At 36.3% G+C, this 22,943-nt stretch overlaps 1 protein-coding gene across 1 annotated transcript in view; it reads right to left on the reverse strand.

Annotated features, from left to right (window-relative positions):
• Positions 1-22,943, reverse strand: part of TOPBP1 (DNA topoisomerase II binding protein 1) — a gene marked incomplete at both ends in the record, with an annotated part of 69,383 nt that overhangs the window by 27,492 nt on the left and 18,948 nt on the right. The window contains 4 exons of the mRNA XM_079705603.1: positions 5,490-5,776; positions 7,025-7,236; positions 11,521-11,693; positions 12,341-12,684. Coding sequence (XP_079561729.1) covers positions 5,490-5,776; positions 7,025-7,236; positions 11,521-11,693; positions 12,341-12,684 — 1,016 coding nt within the window. The remainder of the gene's footprint in view (positions 1-5,489; positions 5,777-7,024; positions 7,237-11,520; positions 11,694-12,340; positions 12,685-22,943) is intronic.

A 22,943-nucleotide genomic window follows, 5' to 3' on the forward strand; every position in this document is an offset into this window, starting at 1 on the left:
GACCTTCCTCACAATGGAATTATTTAAAAACAAACTCACTCTCTCATGGCCTGTTCTAGTATTTTTATGCCTTCCTTTCCTGTACTTAAGTATCGGATCCTCTGAAATTCATTCTGATGTAAGGTTTGAGGTTTTATCCTAACTGTTTTCTCAGATGGCTACCCAGCTGTCTGATTTGAATGTCCCCTTAATCACATAATGCATTCTTCTATCTATGGGGTGTAATCTTCTGCACTGATTTGATTATTCATGTAACAATAACACACTGCTTCAATTACTGAAGCTCTATAAGATGTTTTAATAATTAGTAGGGATAGTGCCTTCCCTTAATTATTCTTTTCAGAATTTTTATACTATTTCTGCTTACATTTTTAATAGGATCCATATTATCTTTTTAGATCTTTAGGATGTTTAATCTTTTTTTTGAGAACATGGTAAGGCTTTCTATTTGCAAAAGTTTTTTGTTGTTGTTTTTTAATTTCTCTGCAGCATTTAAAAGAATTCTTCATATACAAAAGAAATCGGAGCGCCCACACCATGTCTACCCGCCTTCTGCACCTATGCCATGAGCACTGCTTTCCTTCTGGTACTTTCCCCCACTTAAACATTAGATCCCAACCCCTCTCACTAATTCTCCCCTCTTATCTGCACCATCAACTGGATCTCTACTGATCCATCACATTGGCATACAGTTATTTCTTCCATTTTAAAAAAACAACCTTCTTTTGATCATACTTTGCCCTACAGCTGGCACCCCATTTCTTCATTCCCCTTTACAGTAAGACTCCTCAAACGCATAGTTGTAGTCAATGTCCCGAACTCTTCCCACATTCCTGTAGGAACCCACTTGCTTCCACCTCCACAATGTCACAATAACCCTTATTGTTAAGATCACCAGTGTCCACAATGCCAAGTCCCGTGGTCAACTTTCTATTCTCACCTTTGTTGATCTTTCAGCAGCATCTGACATAGTGAACTACTCCTTCCTCAATACTTTCTTACTTGGCCTCTAAGACAATCTCTAGGCTTTCTCTTCCCTCACTGGTGGCTCCTCTCAGTCTCCTTTGCTGCTTCCTTCTCTAAATGTGAGCCCCTATGGGTGTTCCTTAGACCTTTTCTCTTTTCTTCTTCTGCTCTCTTGGCATCTCTTCTCATATGGCTTTAAATATTACCTACAAACTCGGATCTCCAAATTTCTTTCTCTAGCCCAGACCACTCACCATTCCTCAAACTTCAGGCTTTATGTGTAACTGCCTATTTGACAAAAGTACTTGGATGTCTAACAGGCATCTCAAATTTTATGTGTCCAAAACACGAGCTCTTGACCTTTAGGCTCTAATCCCAAAGCATTCTATTCAACTCAGTTGATTGGCAGCTCCATTTTTCTAATCTCAGACCAAAATTCAGAGAAGCCAAATTCTAAACATTTAAAAACTCACCATGTATTAGGGAAAATTGATTGAGAATGATCAATATCTAGACATATCCTTGTAAAACTATTAGACTTTAAAAATAAAAGAAAAATCCACGTGGCTTTCAGGCAAAAAAGAAATAATTTACAAAGACAACATAATTAGATTGGCATTACAATTTTCAAAAACAACATACATAAAAGCAAGGTAGGGCTTCTTTGGTGGTGCAGTGGTTGAGAGTCCGCCTGCTGATGCTGGGGACACGGGTTCGTTCCCCGGTCCGGGAAGATCCCACATGCCGCGGAGCGGCTGGGCCCGTGAGCCATGGCCGCTGAGCCTGCATGTCCAGAGCCTGTGCTCCACAATGGGAGAGGTCACAACAGTGGGAGGCCCGCGTACCGCAAAAAAAAAAAAAAAAAAAAGCAAGGTAGCAGTGGACCAGCATTTTCAGGAAACTCAAGGGGAAAAAAAAAAAAAAGCAAACCAAGAATAGTACATCTGAACAATTTGTTGAAGAATCAAGGCCTTAGTAAAAGTTTTAAAGGTGGAGAACTTCATTCCTACCAAAAGAGGACAGGGAAGCTTCACAAAGGACAGACAGTGAGCATTTCATATATTTAAATGCATAGTTAAGATTAAAACAAGGGTGAGGTCCATGGGTTGAAGAATATATAAACATTTTATTTTCTGACAAAGTAGACAAATGTAACTAAAAACAGTGGAAGAGAGAAAAGGTGGAAACAGAATAAGATCATTGACTGCAATAGAAGCAGTAAGCAGGGGATCTAGACATAATTTAAAACTGACATACAAAAGGTTAAGAAGAAGGGGGAATAAGAACACTATAAGAAACCATGAGAATAAAACAAACAAACTCTTTCCTAAATACCAAAAGGAAAAAAAAACGCAAAGAGGACACAATAAGTGAAGAAACATATAATAAAAATATATAAAACATAATCACAAAGCAACTACAATATAATATATGACAGAAATGAGACCAAATACAATATAAGTCATATTAAATGTGAATGGGCTTAACCTGCCTAACTGAAAGATTTTCAAAATGGCTCAAAAAGCAAACCCAACTCTATGCTGTATACAGGAGACCCACTTAAAACACAGCAATCCAAAAAGGCTAAAAATGAAGGAATGCACAGATTTATAAGGGAAATGAAAACAGTAAGAGAGAAGTGATTGAAATCCTGATACCAAAGTACACTTCAAGCCAAAAGCATTAAATGAGACAAAGGACACATTCCTACTTACAAACAGTTATGACTATCTATGCACTAAGTAATACCGCAATTATCTATTCAAAACAAAAACCACATCAGATGCAAGGAGAAATAACACACCAATATTAGGAAACTTGAAAATACCGCTTAGTATAAGAAGAGTTAAATGAACAAAAAGTAGGAAAGGATATAAAAGATCTAAACAATATAATCAATATGTCAGACTTCTATCTATAGAGAGAAAACCCTGATAAAGAATATATCTTCTTATCAAAGAATGTTCTCAAAAACTGCTCATATATCAGAGTACAAAGAAAAGATCAGTAAGTTCTGTGAAGTAGAAATATTACAAACAAAAGTCTGATCACAAGGCAATAAAACTAGACATTAAAAATGAAACAAACAAAATCCTTCCATCTGGAAATTAATGAAAACTCTACATATCTGAGTAAAAGGTTATGTATTCCTTATACTATTTTTATTTTGCAACTTCTTATAAGTTAGGAATTATTTCCAAGTATAATATTAAAAAAAAAAAACGTATAATACTTCTTTGGCAAGGATGGGGAAACTGGGTGCTCAATACACTATTGGTGGGAGTATAAACTGGTACAACCATTTGGAGAGCCTGTCAGTCTCTACTGAAGGTGAAAGATGACCCAGCAATTTCACTTCTAGGTATATACCAAAAAGCAAAGCATGTATACATATTCCAAGAGACATGCACAAGAATGTTCACAGTAGTGCTATTTGTAAGAGCAAAAAACTAGTAACCACTTAAATGCCCATTAACAGTAGACTGAATATGTAAATTGTGATATATCCATATACTGGATTATTACACAGTAACAAAATCAATGAATTATAGTTAGAGGTAGCAACATGGACAAATCTTCTAAATGAAGGTTGAACAAAAATAGACAGACTCATAATACATGTTATGATTCCACCTATTTAAAAGTGAAAAACAAGCATAACAAAGCTAGTGTTAGGGGCTTTCCTGGTGGCGTCCGCCTGCCGATGCAGGGGACACGGGTTTGTGACCCGGTCTGGGAGGATCCCATATGCCGTGGAGCGGCTGGGCCCGTGAGCCATGGTCACTGAGCCTGCACGTCCGGAGCCTGTGCTCCGCAATGGGAGAGGCCACGTCAGTGAGAGGCCCGCGTACCGGGGGAAAAAAAAAAAAAAAAAAGCTAGTGTTAGAAGTCAGGAGTATTACCTTTGGGGAGGAAGGAGGAAGAAGTGATGGGAAGCGGGGACTTGAGGAAGATTCTATAGCATTGGCAATGATCTCTTTCTGAATATGTATTGTGTCTTCCCAACTGTTAACACTAATGTTCCATTTACCGGCACATTTGTTGTACTTTTCTGGATGTGTGTCAATTAAAAATTAAGTTAAATAAGGGGTGCTTTTTATTGTGAGGGCTAATGTATGTTCAATTTTGTGACCCATATGGAATCATGGGCCCTTCTGTTTTCAGAGAAAAAATTCAAAATACCATTTTACATCAATTTGAAGAACCACTGATTATAAGATGAAGAACTATTTTATATATCACAAAAGACAGAGAGAGAGAGAGAGAGAGAGAGAGACACTGCTAAATACACTATGACTAAACAATGAAACCTTTAAATGTCTTTTGTACCTTCACTGAGACTATTTCTATTTCAGAACCATCAACTTTTCACTGCAAGGTAGAAGAATGGTCTCAATGACTAGAAATATTTCTACTATCTTCTTGTCTCCTAATATTATTTCATTTACTATTCAAAGAGTCTATGTGCTTTGAGACCTTGGAAATCATCTAGATATGCTCCATGATTTTACAGACAGGGATAATGAAACCCAAAAAGGTTGCCTCGCCTTAAAAGTCTGCAAGAGGAAAAGCAGAGGTCTGACTCTAGATCTTGCAGTTCCCAAACCAGTGGTTTTCCTCTACTTCTTAAGGCACAAGAACAGTGTTAATCACAGCACAAAATGTTACTTCAGAAGAAATTTGATCAGAGATTTAGCTTGGAGAAAACTGTCCTGGGTATCAATTTATATTTATTTTCTAAAGATGAACAATCTGTAAACTTTAAGTCTGCTCCAAAACATACTAGTAAAAATTATTAAACTCTATGAGTAAAACCTCAATAGGTAAACCGTACAATAATTTTGCAAAGTCATGGATTAAAAAAACATGGTTTGAATAGCCACTTGAAAGGCCAAAAACTACTAAAGGAATAGTGAAGAAATTATCTTTGGGGAATGAAAGGAAACGATTTGAGAAGCTTGAATTAGCCCTTGATTTGTGAATGAATTTTTCAGAAAGGGAGCCATACTCCAGTGCTCAGAAGATCAAAGAAAGATGCACACTTAACTCATCTTTTTAAGGGAAATGATTGAAAAGTAAAGTGATAACAGACATTTTCAGAAAGAGCACCAGGTGTACTCCTAGAATCAAAACATAAGTAGCAATGTGTTTGTTATTTTACAGTTTATGAAATTATTTCATCACACAATTTCACTTAATCCTTATGATAAACCTGTAAGTTTTCAGAGTAAGTGATACTATGCTCTTTGTGCAAAAGGAACTAATGCTCAGATATGTTAAATGATCTGAGTCATACCGTTCATGACAGATATAGGACTTGAATCCAGATGTCCTGATTTCACCATATATATCTCTAGCTGTTACCTCAACCCTGGATATATGCAGAGACTCAATACTATGCATCTATTTGCCAACATTTCTGGAAGTTACTACTACAAACTTCAGAGGTGATGGAGAACTTGGTGATTTACTTTATAAGCTATAAAACTGTTATCTCCAGGACCATTTTCTATAAGCCTTACCTTCACATCAAAGGAAGGCTTGAAGAGTTTGTCCTTGGACAGAAACTTTGATGGTGTATCCAGGCGTAATGAGGGCTCCTTCTGAAGTGGTTGTCCTGCTGCAGGGGAGACTGAAGCCTGTCCGGAGTGCTGTGAGATCACCGCATGGAAAGCTTTACTCTGAAACCGGTTCATATCTAAAGGTGTAACGGCCGTTTTTCTGTGAGTTTCCAGGTCTGTGACAGGATGCTCTGGAGTATCTGGATTTAGATTCACCCCGTTTGTTGTTTCAGTTTCCAAACTTTGTTCTAGAGATTTAAAATGAAAAGAAACAAATGTGAGCCAGTAATGTCTTTTTGTGTCTAAAGAGGCACACAAGAAGTGATGTTTTTACATCTTATTGTGAGTTTTCATGTGAATTCTCCGGTATACTTCAAACCACAGTTATATACCTACTTTCAAAGAAACAAACCAGACAATATATTAAAATATGTGTTGAGTTAGGCAAGTACATCAACTGAAACAAATAATTAATGAAATTAGATTTCCTGTTTCATCTTGTTGTAACTTGAAATATTCTCAATAAACCTCGTAATTTGCCCCAAAATATATAAATAATGTCATCTTAGTCAATGGCAGAGTAAAAAAGAAAATCCCAATTACATGCACTCAGAGTTAACAACTACAGTCACGTTTTTGGAAAGTGCTTAATGAAGTTTTAATATTACTTTGCCTGCACTGTAAAATTTCCAGGTTGTCTAGATAAAAGTAGTAAGTAATAGCTTTGAGAAGCTTCCCTGAAGTTTGCCCAGGGATGCCATCATCTTACAAGAGAGGCTACTGTGTCCTCCGACCCTGCCTCCTACCTTTTTTCAACATTTAACGAATACACTTATTAGATGGCTGCTCCGTGCCAGGCCCGATCTAGACAATGAAAATATATAATGCACAGGACACTCGTACTCCTTGCCTTTTTAGAGCTTATGGTTGAGCGGGGAAACATGAAAGTAACCTAGAACGGTAACACTGGGACGAGAGCTACAAAAGGCCAGGGTGTTATGGCAAGACAAAGGCCATACTTGGTGAGTCAAGGAAGGCTTTCCAGGGAAAGTGATACCCAAGTCGAGAACTGAAAGATAAGGAGGAATAGGCAAGCATGAAGCGGGCAAGAGATAACATGCAAAAGCCCAAAGGTGAGGAATAGAGAGCACTTTACTCACAAGATGTGTCAGTATGAGCCACTGAAGGAACAGTAAATGGGATCTAAGCTCATTAGACTTCAAACACTGAGACCCTAGAATGCTCCTGTATTGTTCTGTACCCTCTAGCTTTCAGATAGTGCCTACACTTGATAGTACAGATACAAATTAAACATTTGTGCTATGAACGCATATTTATTTTGCCCACACCCCCAATAATGAGTGCCCAAGAGTGGCTCACGTGAAAGGGAGAAAGTTTAATGACCTGTCCTAAAAATAAGTTTTAGCACATTCATATCCCAGAAACCATCAAATTGTAAAAATATATATATAAAAGGACAAAATAAAAGTATTAACCTTCTTTAGGTGAATTTTTGATCAGAAAACGTCTTTCATTTGCTCTCTTTCCCAATCTAGCAGTCTCCAACAGCCAAGCTATAGTGACCGCTGGTAAATTCCACTTCTTGGCAGCTTCATATTTAGAACCACCTGGTTCTTTCAATACAAGATGTGTACTGGCAAACATGCCTTTCTTTGCATTGGATTTGCGAACGAAGAATTCTTGAACACTGAAAGTTACATTTAAAGAAAAGCAAATGTCATATGCACAATTAGCCAGCAAAGTAAGAATGAAGTTTCTAATACAATGGTTTTGTTAGAGTTCTGAATATAAGAAAACACTCACAGGTTAAAAGTTGGCTCTATTTCTTAAATTAAGCTAATCCCCTTACAAGTGCTTACTCTAGAATGAAAATGTATTGCTATAATTAAACTTTTTATAAAAACATAAGCAAATTAAACTAGACTTACAAGAAATAACCAGAAAAACCATCTATTTAATTAGTCATCACCCATCCACCTTGTCTTTCCTCTCAAAAGGAGGCAGCATGGAACAACTACGGGAGCAAAGGAAGAGTATTAATAACACATTGTATCTTTTAGCCCACTACAACTTCTCCAAGTATTTTCATATATCTCATTCGATCCTCTCAATATTTGTGAAATACCAATATTTTACAAATTATTGTAAAAATACGACCTGGGAAAACATGCAGAGAAATTAAACGTCTTCCTCATGATCACAGAATATTAAAGAGAATATGGGGGCAAAAGCAGAATATGAGATATAAACAGAATTGTCTTTTCTTTTAGGACTTCTGGGTTTTAGGTCTAGATTCCCACTTTTAAGATTTTTTTAATATTCCACATTTTTCCTAGTACTTTCATGGATTCATTTTTCACATTTAACCCACTGATCAATTAATTTGGTACTTATTTTGGGATGAGATGTTGCTCCAACTTTACTGAATCATATTTATTAAATAAACCATCTCTTCCTCAATAAGTGGAAATATCACTTTTATCATATACCAAATTCCTGTTTGTGTTTAGGTCTATTTCTAGACTTTCTGCCTGTTCACTGAACTTTCTGCCACTTACAGACACACTATTTTATCTAGTGAGATTCAGAATTTTTATGACTTTCCTGCTTGCTAATATTTTCTTTGAATTTAAGAATTAGTTTGCTTATTGCCCTCTAAAAAATTTCTTTATAACGTTTAGTCTTCCTGTCCAAGAGCAGATACATCTTTCATACTGTTTAAGTCTTATTTATTTCCCTCAATAGCATTTTACAAGTTTCTGTAGCTCTTCCAAGTTTCCCTTTAAAATTCTTTTAAAAATCAAAGTATAACTGACATACAATATTATATTAGTTTCAGGTGTACTACGTAGTGACTCGACATTTAAATGCATTACAAATGATCAACACCAAAAGTCTAGTAGCCATCTGTCAACATACAAAGGTAGTACAGTATTACTTTTTTCCTTATGCTGAATATTACATCCCCGTGACTTTTTAATTTTATAACTGGAATTTTGTACCTCTTTTTTTTTTTTTTTTTTTTGCGGTATGCAGGCCTCTCACTGTTGTGGCCTCTCCCGTTGTGGAGCACAGGCTCTGGATGCGCAGGCTCAGCGGCCATGGCTCACGGGCCTAGCCGCTCCGCGGCATGTGGGATCTTCCCAGACTGGGGCACGAACCTGTGTCCCCTGCATCGGCAGGCGGACTCTCAACCACTGCGCCACCAGGGAAGCCCGGAATTTTGTACCTCTTAATCCCCTTCACCTATTTTGCCCAACCTTCCATTCCTTTCCCCTCTGGTGACTACTAATTTGTTCTCTATATCTATGAGCCTATTTTGGTTTTATTTTGTTTGTTCATTTGTTTTGTTTTTTTAGATTCCACACCATGTTGCTAAGGTGTTTTATCTCTTATTACAGATTTAGTAAGAGACCTTTGTTTTCATTAGCTCTTCTAACTGGTTGTACATATGACGGTCAGTAACTTCTGTATATTAATATTCTACATAACCACTTTGCTGAATTTTTCTGTGAGCACCACTTCAGTCTGTTGCCATATTTTGTTATTGCTATTTGCTACAATTTCAGTTTTTTCCAAAAGCTTACTGTTTGGTATAATCCAAGTACACAACACAGCAAAAAAGGAAATATACAATTTAATGAATTATCATAAGATGAAAACCCTTATATCCACCACCCACGTCAGAAGACAGAATCTTACCAGTCACTCCAGAAGCTCTCCAATGTGCCTCTTCTCACTTACTAACCCCCTTCCCTCCCTTGCTAACAGTAGCCACTATTTGGATATTTAGGATTATCACTTCCTTACTTTTCTTTTGTTTTATCACATAGTGCATCCTTAAACACTACATTTAATTTTTTATGTCTTTTAGCTTGCAGGTTCCCTCTTCTTTCCTTGCCCCCTTGTTGAAGACAGTATAATGTAGAGTTATCTCAGAGTCTGGATCTTGCTGATTGTATTGCTGTGCTATAGTAGAACGTTATTCTCCTGTATTTCCTATAATTCAGTAGTTGAATCTAGGTTTTATTAGATTGAGGTTTCATTATTTTGCTAAGACTACTTCAAGGTGGTGATGTATTCTTCACAAGGAAGCATATAATGTCTGGTTTTCTCTTTAGTATGTGATTAACTGTTGGTTTTCAATGCCTAGATTCTTTCATTTATTAGGAGTCACAATCTTATCATTCCTTTTTCACTTATTTGTTGGAATTCTTCTGTAAAGGGAAATTGTCTTATCCATTATTATGGTACTCTGATACAGACTGTATAGGAAAGGCAGGATAAATATTTGATCCTTTCTCTTTATTTACCAGCTTTCAAAATAATGAGTTGGTTTCCTAGCATCCTTCAAACATGACCAATTAGCTTAGTTTGTTTGGTGCCATTATGAAGTTATGATTTAAACATTATTTGATGTGTCTGGATCCACTGCCATTATTATCTCTAGTGACACTTAACTTTTCCTGTCTTTGGCCAGTGGAGTTCCTTTTGACACAACCCTTCCTACTAGTCTTCAATAATGTATCAATACTTGCTCTCTGTTCTGACAAAATGTTTCAGACTCACTGGTATCTTCTCTGCCCCAGACCTAGAACTGATCATTTCTTTAAGTTTTCGTTTCTTTTAGTGGGAAGTGGTATTTTAAGGTCACAATGTGGGCACTGGTGTTGCTTGTTACTATCAGGTTGATAATGATTTCTAGGCTTAAAAGTGGTTTTGAATTCCTCTTTGAACCAAGAGTTACTAAAAAGTTCTAAAATGTCCAGTTGATAAAGTCTTTTCATTTTCTATTTCTACTACTCATTTCTAATTTTGGGTTTTTTTTTTTTTTTGCACTGTGATTACAGAATATGGTCTCCACTCTTTCTACTTCAGGGAACTTACTGAGGTTTTCTTTGTGGCCAATTTCTATACAAGCAACGTTTATGAGTGTTCCAAAGGTGCTTGAAATGGTATGGTCACTGTTTTAGGGTGGATAGCTAACTATGCTGTTTAAATCTGTATCCTTTCTTGTTTTCCATTTGACCTGTCATGAGGTAAAAGGTGGGAATTAAAGTCTCCTACAGTTAATGTTTCTGCTGAGTCCTCATTGAATTTCCTGCTGTTTTTGTTCTATGAATGGCAGTCATGCTCTATTTGGTATATACATATTTTCTACCTTCAGTATGAATAGCACTCTTTATTTACAGTGCTCTTCTTTTTCCTGTTTAATGCCTTTTGATTTGAATCCAAACTTGTCTGACATTAAAACTGCAACACTCTCTTTTCTTTTGATATATCTTTGCCCACCTTATTTTTTTCCCCGAATGTTCCGAATCATTTCAGTTTAGATGTGTCTCTTGTTTAAAAGCATTTTAAGTGCTGCTTAATGATATAATCTAAAAGAACTTTTCCTCTAATGTAAAGTTTAGTTCATTTATATTTATTTATATAATGAGTTTTCTACTTCCTTTTTAAATAGCCACCATTAAAGTTCACTTACAGGTTGGGCTAATTTGGATTTTGGAACTTTAAAATGAATTTAAAAATTTTTTTTAAATTAAAAAAAATTTTTTTAATGAATTTTAAAATTCATTTTCTTTCTCCCAAAGTAGTCATTATTCCTGCTTAACATCTGCACTGCAGAAAAACAATGAATGTTCACTGAAAAAGAACAAATCATCCATATGGCACACGGAAGGAAATAAATAATGCTTAGATAAGCAACACTCAATAACTACCCATGTATCAGCTTTAAATATTCCCTTTCCTGGTAGGTAAGCCTTAATACCTGGAGTCTTAACATTTGCCAGGCATCCGTCTAACAGCATTCTCCCTCTCCCACTTTGAGCCATCACATAGATATTCAACACACTCCTCATAAATATTATAAAGACACCCAGTGAAATCCTAATTTGAATGCTCTCCTATAAGTCAAAACAAATAAAAAGTACACCAAGACAGCAGGTACACTAAAAATACTACATACCTTGCTCCAAGGCGATTTGCTAAGAATGTCAAAGAATCTTTTTCAGCTCCTGCACACTGGCTGAATGAAAGAACACAATCCTCTAAAGGAGTCATTCCTGCCATTACTGGGACTGGTGTGAAGAGAGGATTTGACTTTGGATCAATTAAAGTCTGATAGTCTATACAAGTTACCTTGTAAAAACAAGAGAAACAATAACATCAACCTGAAATAAGCGACTAGTGGTTAACACTGTTTCAGTTACAGTAACAGTAATTTTAGTTTAGATGAAAAGCAATTTTACTTTCATATAAATGTGTATATATGCGCATTCTCAACCATTTAAAATTATAACATTAAAGAAATACACACACATCAATCCATTATATAGGATGTTAAAATCAGTCAGATTTATCATCGAATTTATTGAATTTTGCTTAAAATTTAATTTCCTCCAATGTATTACCATTTTTTCTTTGAAAGTTGACAAATAAATCAATGATGAAATTATTAGTGATAAGCCAGCAAGATGGAATAATACAAAAGTGTATGTCATGTTTTGGTAGTAAGAAAATTAGGAAAATTGAAATAGTATGAGATGACCTGGAGCAACTTCCTAAGAAGGAACACTGCTGGTGTGGCCCCTCTATTCTACCAGGATTAGGACCACGAAGCTTGCATAGTTTATTATTTACAATTTCCTTTGCTAAAAGCAAAATCCAGACAGTGCTCAAACCCAAATACCAATTTACTGAAACAGAACTGCCTAAGAAATAAACGTGTACTCTTAGTTTCAGACATCCTTCAATACTACATTTCAACTGATACAGTGTTTTCTTACCAGCCACGTATTTGTAACAACTTCTCCCACAGTTGCCTGTACTTCACACCCCAGCAGAGGAACCACAGCATAATCAGCAACAACTCTGCTCTGAAGTGACACAATTTTTCCAGCATTTTCTCTTATGATAGTTGCAATATTAAATTCATTTTCATTACTAAAACCTAAAACAAGAAAACTCTTTTGGCTAAATAAACCTTCTTCAGTAATTGTAGAAGCATCAGGGAGGCAATGACTGACGGAAGACTGGTTTTCTTCTTGCAGAGAAATATGAGTAGAATCAATAAGGGGCTCCACATGAGCAGAATCATTAAAGGGCCCAACTTCAGACTTCGCAACTTCAACTGGAACAGAAAAAGAAATGTTTTCTAACAGGTAGTTTATTTTATAAAGTTTATTTCCTAGTAAGGATATTAAGGTAACATGGAACCTGAGAACTGTGATCACACGTATAAAACTAAGGCTTTATAAGTACACAATGAAGAAAGAATATGAACCATCCCATTCTCTGGGTTCCCAGGAGTGTTATCAGTATTACTATCCTAGGACAACAGCATCATGTTACTATTCTAAGTATTGCTAGTGTACTAGAAAACTCTAATTAGTTGAAAATTATGAAGCTCCAATAACTCCATGGGCCTGTTTGAGTTCCGAAACTGGTTCAGATAATTCACAACAGAATTAAGAAAATATCATTAAGCAAAAAATGGAAGCAACAGGCCTAAGTGGTCAAGCCCATCACATGGAAATAACTGAATAAATACAATAATAAGAGAATTATGGCTACTTCCCTTTCAAAAATTTCTAAAAAGTTTCATAATGAAATTGGAGCTATTTAGCTTCTATATAGATTCTTAAGAAAACAACTGATCAAGGACCCAACAGTCTCAACAATTTCATTTCAGGATAAAGTTGGCTGATAAATGGGTAGTAGAAGAAAAAACCATACCTATTTTAAAATATACATGTCAATAATGAAAATGCAGCTGCTGCCAGTGTCCTAGTCCTCACGGTGAGACACAGCTACCCCCTGCCTCTGCAGGAGACCTTCCAACACTAGCAGGGTGTTATACACTGGAAAACTCCTGGTTTAAAAATAAAGGGATTAGGAGAGGGCAGACAGCAGAAGCAAGAATAACTGCAGTCCTGCAGCCTGTGGAACTAAAACCACATTCACAGAAAGACAGACAAGATGAAAAGGCAGAGGGCGATGTACCAGATGAAGGAACAAGATAAAACCCCACAAAAAAAACTAAATGAAGTGGAGATAGGCAACCTTCCAGAAAAAGAATTCAGAATAATGATAGTGAAGATGACCCAGGACCTCGGAAAAAGGATGGAAGCAAAGATTAAGAAAATGCAAGAAATGTTTAACAAAGACCTAGGAGAATTAAAGAACAAACAAACAGAGATGAACAATACAATAACTGAAATGAAAAATATACTAGAAGGAATCAATAGCAGAATGACTGAGACAGAAGAACAGATAACTGACCTGGAAGACAGTATGGTGGAATTCACTGCTGCGGAACAGAATAAAGAAAAAAGAATGAAAAGAAATGAAGACAGACTAAGAGACCTCTGGGACAACATTAAACGCAACATTCACATTATAGGGGTCCCAGAAGGAGAAGAGAGAGAAAAAGGACCAGAGAAAATATTTGAAGAGATTATAGTCAAAAACTTCCCTAACATGGGAAAGGAAACAGCCACCCAAGTCCAGGAAGCACAGAGACTCCCATACAGGATAAAGCCAAAGAGAAACACGCCGAGACACACAGTAATCAAATTGGCAAAAATTAAACACAAAGAAAAATTATTGAAAGCAACAAGGGAAAAGTGACAAATAATATACAAGGGAACTCCCATAAGGTTAAAAGCTGATTTCTCAATAGAAACTCTAAAAGCCAGAAGGGAGTGGCATGACATATTTAAAGTGATGAAAGCGAAGAACCTAAAACCAAGATTACTCTACCCTGCAAGGATCTCATTCAGATTCCATGGAGGAATCAAAAGCTTTACAGACAAGCAAAAGCAAAGAGAATTCAGCGCCACCAAACCAATGCTAAAGGAACTTCTCTAAGTGGGAAACACAAGAGAAGAAAAGGACCTACAAAAACAAACCCAAAACAACAAAGAAAATGGTAACAGGAACATACATATCGATAATTACCTTAAACATGAATGGATTAAATGCTCCAACCAAAAGACACAGGCTCGCTGAATGGATACAAAAACAAGATCCATATATATGCTGTCTACAAAGGACCCACTTCAGACCTAGGGACACATAGAGACTGGAAGTGAAGGGATGGAAAATGATATTCCATGCAAATGGAAATCAAAAGAAAGCTGGAGTAGCAATACTCATATCCAATAAAATAGACTTTAAAACAAAAAATGTTACAAGAGACAAGGAAGGACACTACATAATGACCAAGGAATCAATCCAAGAAGAAGATATAACAATTATAAACATACATGCACCCAACATAGGACCACCTCAATATGTAAGGCAACTGCTAACAGCTATAAAAGAGGAAATCGACAGTAACACAATAATAGTGGGGGGACTTCCCTGGTGGTCCAGTGGTTAAGAATCCGCCTGCCAATGCAGAGAACACGTGTTTGAGCCCTGGTCCAGGAAGATCCCACATGCCGCGGAGCAACTAAGCCCGTGCGCCACAACTACTGAGCCTGCTCTCTAGAGCCCGCGAGCCACAAGTACTGAACCCTGCGCGACTAGAGCCCATGCTCTGCAACAAGAGAAGCCACCGCAATGAGAAGCCCGCGCACCGCAACAAAGAGTAGTCCGCTCCCCGCAACTAGAGAAAGCCCGCGCACTGCAACGAAGACCCAATACAGCCAAAAATAAATAAATTAATAAAAAATAACAACAGTGGGGGACTTTAACACCTCACTTATACCAAGGACAGATCATCCAAACAGAATATTAATAAGGAAACACAAGCTTTAAATGACACCATACACCAGATAGATGTAATTGATATTTATAAGACACTCCATCCAAAAACAGAGGATTACACTTTCTTCTCAAGTGCACACGGAAGATTCTCCATGATAGATCACACCTTGGGTCACAAGTCAAGCCCCAGTAAATTTAAGAAAACTGAAATCATATCAAGCATCTTTTCCAACCACAACATTATGAGATTAGAAATCAATTACAGGGAAAAAACCCGTAAAAACCACAGACACATGGAGGCTAAACAATACGTTACTAAATGACCAAGACATCACTGAAGAAATCAAAGAGGACATCAAAAAATACCTAGAGACAAATGACAATGAAAACACGTCGATCCAAAACCTATGGGATGCAGCAAAAGCAGTTCTAAGACGGAAGTTTATAGCGATAGAATTGTACCTCAAGAAAAAACAAACATCTCAAATAAACAATCTAACCTTACACCTAAAAGAACTAGAGAAAGAAGAACAAACAAAACCCAAGGTTAGCAACAGGAGAGAAATCATAAAGATCAGAGCAGAAATAAATGAAATAGAAACAAAGAAAAAAATAGCAAAGATCAGTAAAACTACAAGTTGGTTCTTTGAGAAGATAAACATAACTGATAAACCATTAGCCAGACTCATCAAGAAAAAGTGGGAGAGGACTCAAATGAATAAAATTAGAAATGGAAAAGGAGAAGTTACAACAGACACTGCAGAAATACAAAGCACGCTAGGAGACTACTACAAGCAACTCTATGCCAATAAAATGGACAACCTGGAAGAAATGGACAAATTCTTAGAAAAGCACAACCTTCCGAGACTGAACCAGGAAGAAACAGAAAATATAAACAGACCAAGCACTGAAATTGAAACTGATTAAAAATCTTCCAACAAACAAAAGTTCAGGACCAGATGGCTTCACAGGTGAATTCTATCAAACATTTAGAGAAGAGCAAACACCCATCCTTCTCAAACTCTTCCAAAAAATGGCAGAGGAAGGAACACTTCCAAACTCATTCTATGAAGCCACTGTCACCCTGATATCAAAACAGACAAAGATACTACAAAAATTACAGACCAATATCACTGATGAGTATAGATGAAAATTCCTCAACAAAATAGTAGCAAACAATCCAACAACACATTAAAAGGATCATACACCATGATCAACTGGGATTTATCCCAGGGGTGCAAGGATTCTTCAATATATGCAAATCAATCAATGTGATACACCACATTAACAAATTGAAGAAGAAAAACCATATGATCATCTCCATAGATGCAGAAAAAGCTTTTGACAAAATTCAACACCCATTTACGATAAAAACTCTCCAGAAAGTGGGCACAGAGGGAACGTACCTCAACATAATAAAGGCCATATACGACAAACCCACAGCAAACATCATTCTCAATGGTGAAAAACTGAAAGCATTTCCTCTAAGATCAGGAACAAGACAAGGATGTCCACTCTCACCACTATTATTCAACATAGTTTTGGAAGTCCTAGCCACGGCAATCAGAGAAGAAAAAGAAATAAAAGAAATGCAAGTTGGAAAAGAAGAAGTAAAACTGTCACTGTTTACAGATGACATGATACTATACACAGAGAATCCTGAAGATGCCACCAGAAAACTACTAGAGCTAATCAATGAATTTGGTAAACTTGCAGGATACAAAATTAATGTATAGAAATCTCTTGCATTCCTATACACTAATGATGAAAAATGTGAAAGAGAAAATAAGGAAACACTCCCATTTACCACTGCAACAAAAAGAATAAAGTACCTAGGGAGACAAAAGACCTGTATGCAGAAAAGTATAAGACACTCATGAAAGAAATTAAAGATGAAACAAACAGATGGAGAGATATACCACGTTCTTGGATTGGAAGAATCAATATTGTGAAAATGACTCGACTACCCAAAGCAATCTACAGATTCAATGCAATCCCTATCAAATTACCAATGGCATTTTTTACAGAACTGGAACAAAAAATCTTAAGATTTGTATGGAGACACAAAATACCCCGAATAGCCAAAGTGGTCTTGAGGGAAAAAAATGGAGCTGGATGAATCAGGCTCCCTGACTTCAGACTACACGACAAAGCTACGGTAATTAAGACAATATGGTACTGGCACAAAAACAGAAACACAGATCAATGGAACAGGATAGAAAGCGCAGATGTAAACCCATGCACCTGTGGTCTACTAATCTATGACAAAGGAGGCAAGGATATACAATGGAGAAAAGACAGTCTCTTCAATAAGTGGTGCTGGGAGAACTGGACAGCTACATGTAAAAGAATGAAATTAGAACACTCCCTAACACCATACACAAAAATAAACTCAAAATGGATTAAAGACCTAAATGTAAGGCCAGACACTATAAAACTCTTAGAGGAAAACATAGGAAGAACACTCTTTGACATAAATCACAGCAAGGCCTTTTTTGATCCACCTCCAAGAGTAATGGAAATAAAAACAAAAATAAACATATGGGACCTAATGAAACTTAAGTTTTTGCACAGCAAAGGAAACTACAAACAAGATGAAAAGACAACCCTCAGAATGGGAGAAAATATTTGCAAACGAATCAATGGACAAAGGATTAATCTCCAAAATATATAAACAGCTCATGCAGCTCAATATTAAAAAAAAAACAATCCAAAAATGGGCAGAAGACCTAAATAGACATTTCTCCAAAGAAGACATACAGATGGCCAAGAAGCACATGAAAAGCTGCTCAACATTACTAATTATTAGAGAAATGCAAATCAAAACTACAATGAGGTATGACACCTCACACCAGTTAGAATGGGCATCATCAGAAAATCTTCAAACAACAAATGCTGGAGAGGGTGTGGAGAAAAGGGAACCCTCTTGCACTGTTGGTGGGAATGTAAACTGATGCAGTCACTATGGAGAACAGTATGGAGGTTCCTTAAAAAACTAAAAATAGCATTACCATATGACCCAGCAATCCCACTACTGGGCATACACCCATAGAAAACCATAATTCAAAAAGACACATGCACCCCAGTGTTCACTGCAGCACTATTTACAATAGCCAGGACATGGAAGCAACCTAAATGCCCATCGACAGATGAATGGATAAACAAGATGTGGTACATATATACAATGGAATATTACTCAGCCATAAGAAGGAATGAAACTGGGTCATTTGTGGAGATGTAGATGGATCTAGAGACTGTCATACGGAGTGAAGTAAGTCAGAAAGAGAAAAACAAATATATTAACACATATATGTGGAATCTAGAAAAATGGTACAGATGAACTGGTTTGCAGGGCAGAAAATGAGACATAGTTGCAGTGAACAAACGTATGGGCACCAAGGGGGGAAAGTGGTGGGGGGGGCGGTGGTAGAGGTGGGGTGGTGTGATGAATTGGGAGATTGGGATTGACATGTATACACTAATATGTATAAAATGGATAACTAATAAGAACCTGCTGTATAATAAAATAAATAAAATTAAATTAAAAAAATAAAAGTAAAGAGATTAGGAGCAGTTGCTCTACTGACTTGCTGTATAAAAAAAAGAAAAGAAAATGCAGTCCCTAACATGCAATAAGTATTATGTAATCAGTACTAAAAGTTTAAGAGGTAAAAACTTAGTATGTTTTTGAAAACTCTAGTGGTGCTGTGATGAAGGGTAATGCCTTACAGCAGAGATAGGCAAACTACAGCCTAGGGGCCAAAGTGGGCCCATGGCCTGTGTATTATGGTTTTTACATTTTTAAATGGTTGCAAAAATAGAACAATACAAAATAGAATGTGTGACAGAGACAGAATGTGGCTGGCAAAGCCCAAAATATTTACTGTCTGGCCTTTTACAAAAACAGTTTGCCAAGCCCTGCTTCATGGGATTCCAACAAGCCTGGAAGGTATTCAAGGATTCTTAACATTTATTTAGATAGGTACTGTGCCTAAGTGCTTTACATGCATGTAATTAATGGGCATGATACTATTAGGCTCTTTCTATTGCTGTATCTATACCCTTTCTTCAAGAAGAATACCAGGCTTAAAGAGGTTATGTAACTTACCTAAAGTCATACAGTTATTAGGTGGCAGAAATGAGATATAAACCGAAGTCTGTCTGACTCCAGGGTCCATAACATTATGTTATAGTGCCATCTTCTTATTTCTATCTTCATCTCCAACAGACATGACCGTTTTCACTTTTAGACTAATTACTGTTTATATATACTTTAATTCCTACTTAATACAAGTATTTAAATTGCTCTTCCTGACACTCTGAAGAAGTAGTTTTGTCTAGAGCATTACTGATCAGTAGGTCAGGAGACTATGACCCTCAGTTTCATATTATAAGGAATAAGGGATAACAGTATATTTATAATTTATAGAGATGTATGAGGATGAATAAGCTTAGATGGAAATAAAGGTGACATACTATTAAAACATTTTGGAAAGTAGTTTTTAAAATAGGTATTTCTAATATAAAATATAAAAACAAAGTATTTTGCCATTAAAATTGTTCACAATCACATCTAGGAGGGAAAAAACAACTTTTTTTGATGTCTATATATAGGTGGTGAGATGGGAAGAAGGAAGAAGCCCAGGGGAATTTTAGACTACTATAAAAACAAACTAGAAATACTAAGTTCTTATAAATGATAAGTAAAACCCTGAAGTTATTAAAGACTCAGAATAAATTAACATGTTCTACAGTAGTTCTTCCCATTTATTTTAGAAATAAAACCCTTTCTCAAATAGATGTCATTCAGTAGCCCAATAGACTACCGAATAATAATAGGCTTTTTGACAAGCCTATTATTGAAAAAGCTCTCTCAAATCAAAAGTAATTTTATTTTAAGAAGTAATTGTAAAACACTTGATTACATTCTTCTAAATTTGGTGCTTGGGGATTCACTGAGATTTACTGTTACTGAATCCTTTCAAAGTCAGTAGACTACTAGCTGCTTTAGAAAGGAAGGTTTGAGAAACCAACTGCCTGCCTCCAGCAAGTACCCTTGTTGAAGGATAATGCATAAAACTACTTCCAGCCAATCTGTGGCTTCTTAGTACTAGGACATCCTAAACAATTAGGATGATCTGATATGACACACTACTAAAGCATAAACAAGTGGTCTGACAAGTCAATTCTGCAGTACACCATGAAGAGAAATAGTGTGGATTAAAAAATAAGAATACTCAAAGTTCCCTTCTAGAAATATGGTAGGCTAGATATTCAAAACCCACTCACTAAAACACCTAGAATACAGGATGAAATATTAAAGATATCCTTATAACTACATAGCTGAGTTTGCAAGAAAGCAAGGGAAATTCTCAAGGGCTAAAAATGAAGTAGTAGCATGAATTTAGATCATTAAGTGATTACTAAAGCTAACAATTACCACCTATTTTGGCAGTGACCCTTAGAATTTAAGGATATCACATAGAGGGATAGGAGTCAAGCCTTTGATCTCACACAAATTAGAGGTGGGGCAGAGTATACCTTACCACTCAGAAACCCTAAAGGGAAATGCCTTCAGTGAAAATGTCGACCAAAACCCAATCAACCACCACCACCACCACCAAGTCCACCCTGCAAAAGGAGATGACGAGTACACTTTATTTTTCTGATGCACAGAAGAACATTTATGAAAACCACTTCCTAAACACGTCATAGACCAAAGATATGATAAAATTAGAAAGTATTTAGACTTGAACAATTACAAAAATGCTACATAAAAGATCTTTTGAAATATAACTTAGTACTTTCAGAGAAATCTACTGACATAAACACTTAGACAAAAAGAATACAAAAAAACCAAATTGTGCAACTTAAGAAATCAGAAGAAAAAAGAGAAGGAAAAAAAGAATAAGACAAAAAATTAATGAAACAAAAATCAAAGTTGGTTTGTTAAAAAGATTAATAAAACTGGTGTTTAAATCTCCTAGAAAATATAGTTTACCAAAATTCATTCAGGAAGAAACAGAACAATGAAATAGTTTCATATCCATTAAATAAATCCATACTATAAAACCTTCCTACAAAAAAACACCAGGCCGGGGCTTCCCTGGTGGCTCAGTGGTTGAGAGTCTGCCTGCCGATGCAGGGGACGTGGGTTCGTGCCCCAGTCCAGGAAGATCCCACATGCCGTGGAGCGGCTGGGCCCATGAGCCATGGCCGCTGAGCCTGCGCGTCTGGAGCCTGTGCTCCGCTACGGGAGAGGCCACAACAGTGAGAGGCCCGCGTACCGCAAAAAAACAAAAAAACAAACCAAAATAAACACCAGGCCGTTAGACAGATGAGTTTCATCACACATTCAAGTATAAGGGAACTCCAGTCTTACACAAACTGAGATTAAAGGAAAAAGAAAAAAGTAACTCACCAATCCATTTTATCAATAATAACAAAACCCAACAAAGACAACAGGAAAAGGAAAATTATAGGCCAATATCACACCGAATAGATAAAATCCTAAATAAAATATTAGTTAACAGAACACAGTAAAAAAAAGATGAATATATCATATACAGAATTTAAACTTGATTTAACAATGTAAAATCTACTAATGCAATTTACCACACCAAGGAGAAAAAAAGTATGATAATTCTAATGAGCAGAGGAAAAGTACATAATACCCAGATCAAAGCCCTACAGAATAAAAACTACAAAACTTTTAGAAGAAAACATATAAGAAAAGCATCATTACATTAGATTTGGCAATGATTTCTTAATTATGACACCAAAAACACAGGCAATGAGAAAACAATAGATAAATTGGACATCATCACAATTAAAACTTTTGTCCATCAAAGAACACAGGGTAGAAAGGCCACCCAAAGAATGGGTGAAAATATATGCAAATCATGTATCTGATAAGGGATCAATATTCAAAATACATAAAGAACTCCTACTACTCAGGAACAAAAAAAATCAACTCAATTGAATAAACGTTTCTCCAAAGATGATTTATAGATGGCCGATAAAAACATGAAATGATGCTCAATGTCACTAATCATCAGGGAAATGCAAATCAAAACCACCAGAGAGATACCACTTCATACCCATTAGGATGATGTTTATTAAAAAAAAAACAGAAAATATAATATGTTGGTGAGGATGTGGAGAAACTGGGACCCTTGTGCATTGCTGGTGAGAATGTAAAGTGGTACACCACTGTGGAAAACAGCAAGGTGGTTTCCCAAAAAATTAAACATAGAATTACCATATGACTTATCAATTCCACTTCTGGGACTATATCTAAAAAAATGAAAGCAGGGACTTGAACAGATATCTGTACAGCGACGTTCACAGCACCATTATTTTAAAAAGCCAACCACAGAGAAAACTCAAGTGTCCATCAACAGAAAGGAACAGATAATTCCAACATACAATGAACTATATTCAACTTTAATAAGGAATGAAATTCTGACACATGCTAAAACATGGATGAAACTTGAGGACATTATGCTAAGTGAAATAAGACACAAAAGGACAGATATTGTATGAGTCCATTTATATGAGCTACCTAGAATGGTCAAATTTAGAGACACAAAATAGAATGGTGGTTGCGAGGGACTGGGTGGAGGGAGGAATACAGAGTTACTGTTTAATGGTTATAAAGTTTCAGTTTGGGAAGAT

This window comes from Hyperoodon ampullatus (assembly GCF_949752795.1).
Source record: "Hyperoodon ampullatus genome assembly, chromosome: 5".
Lineage (NCBI taxonomy): Eukaryota > Metazoa > Chordata > Mammalia > Artiodactyla > Ziphiidae > Hyperoodon > Hyperoodon ampullatus.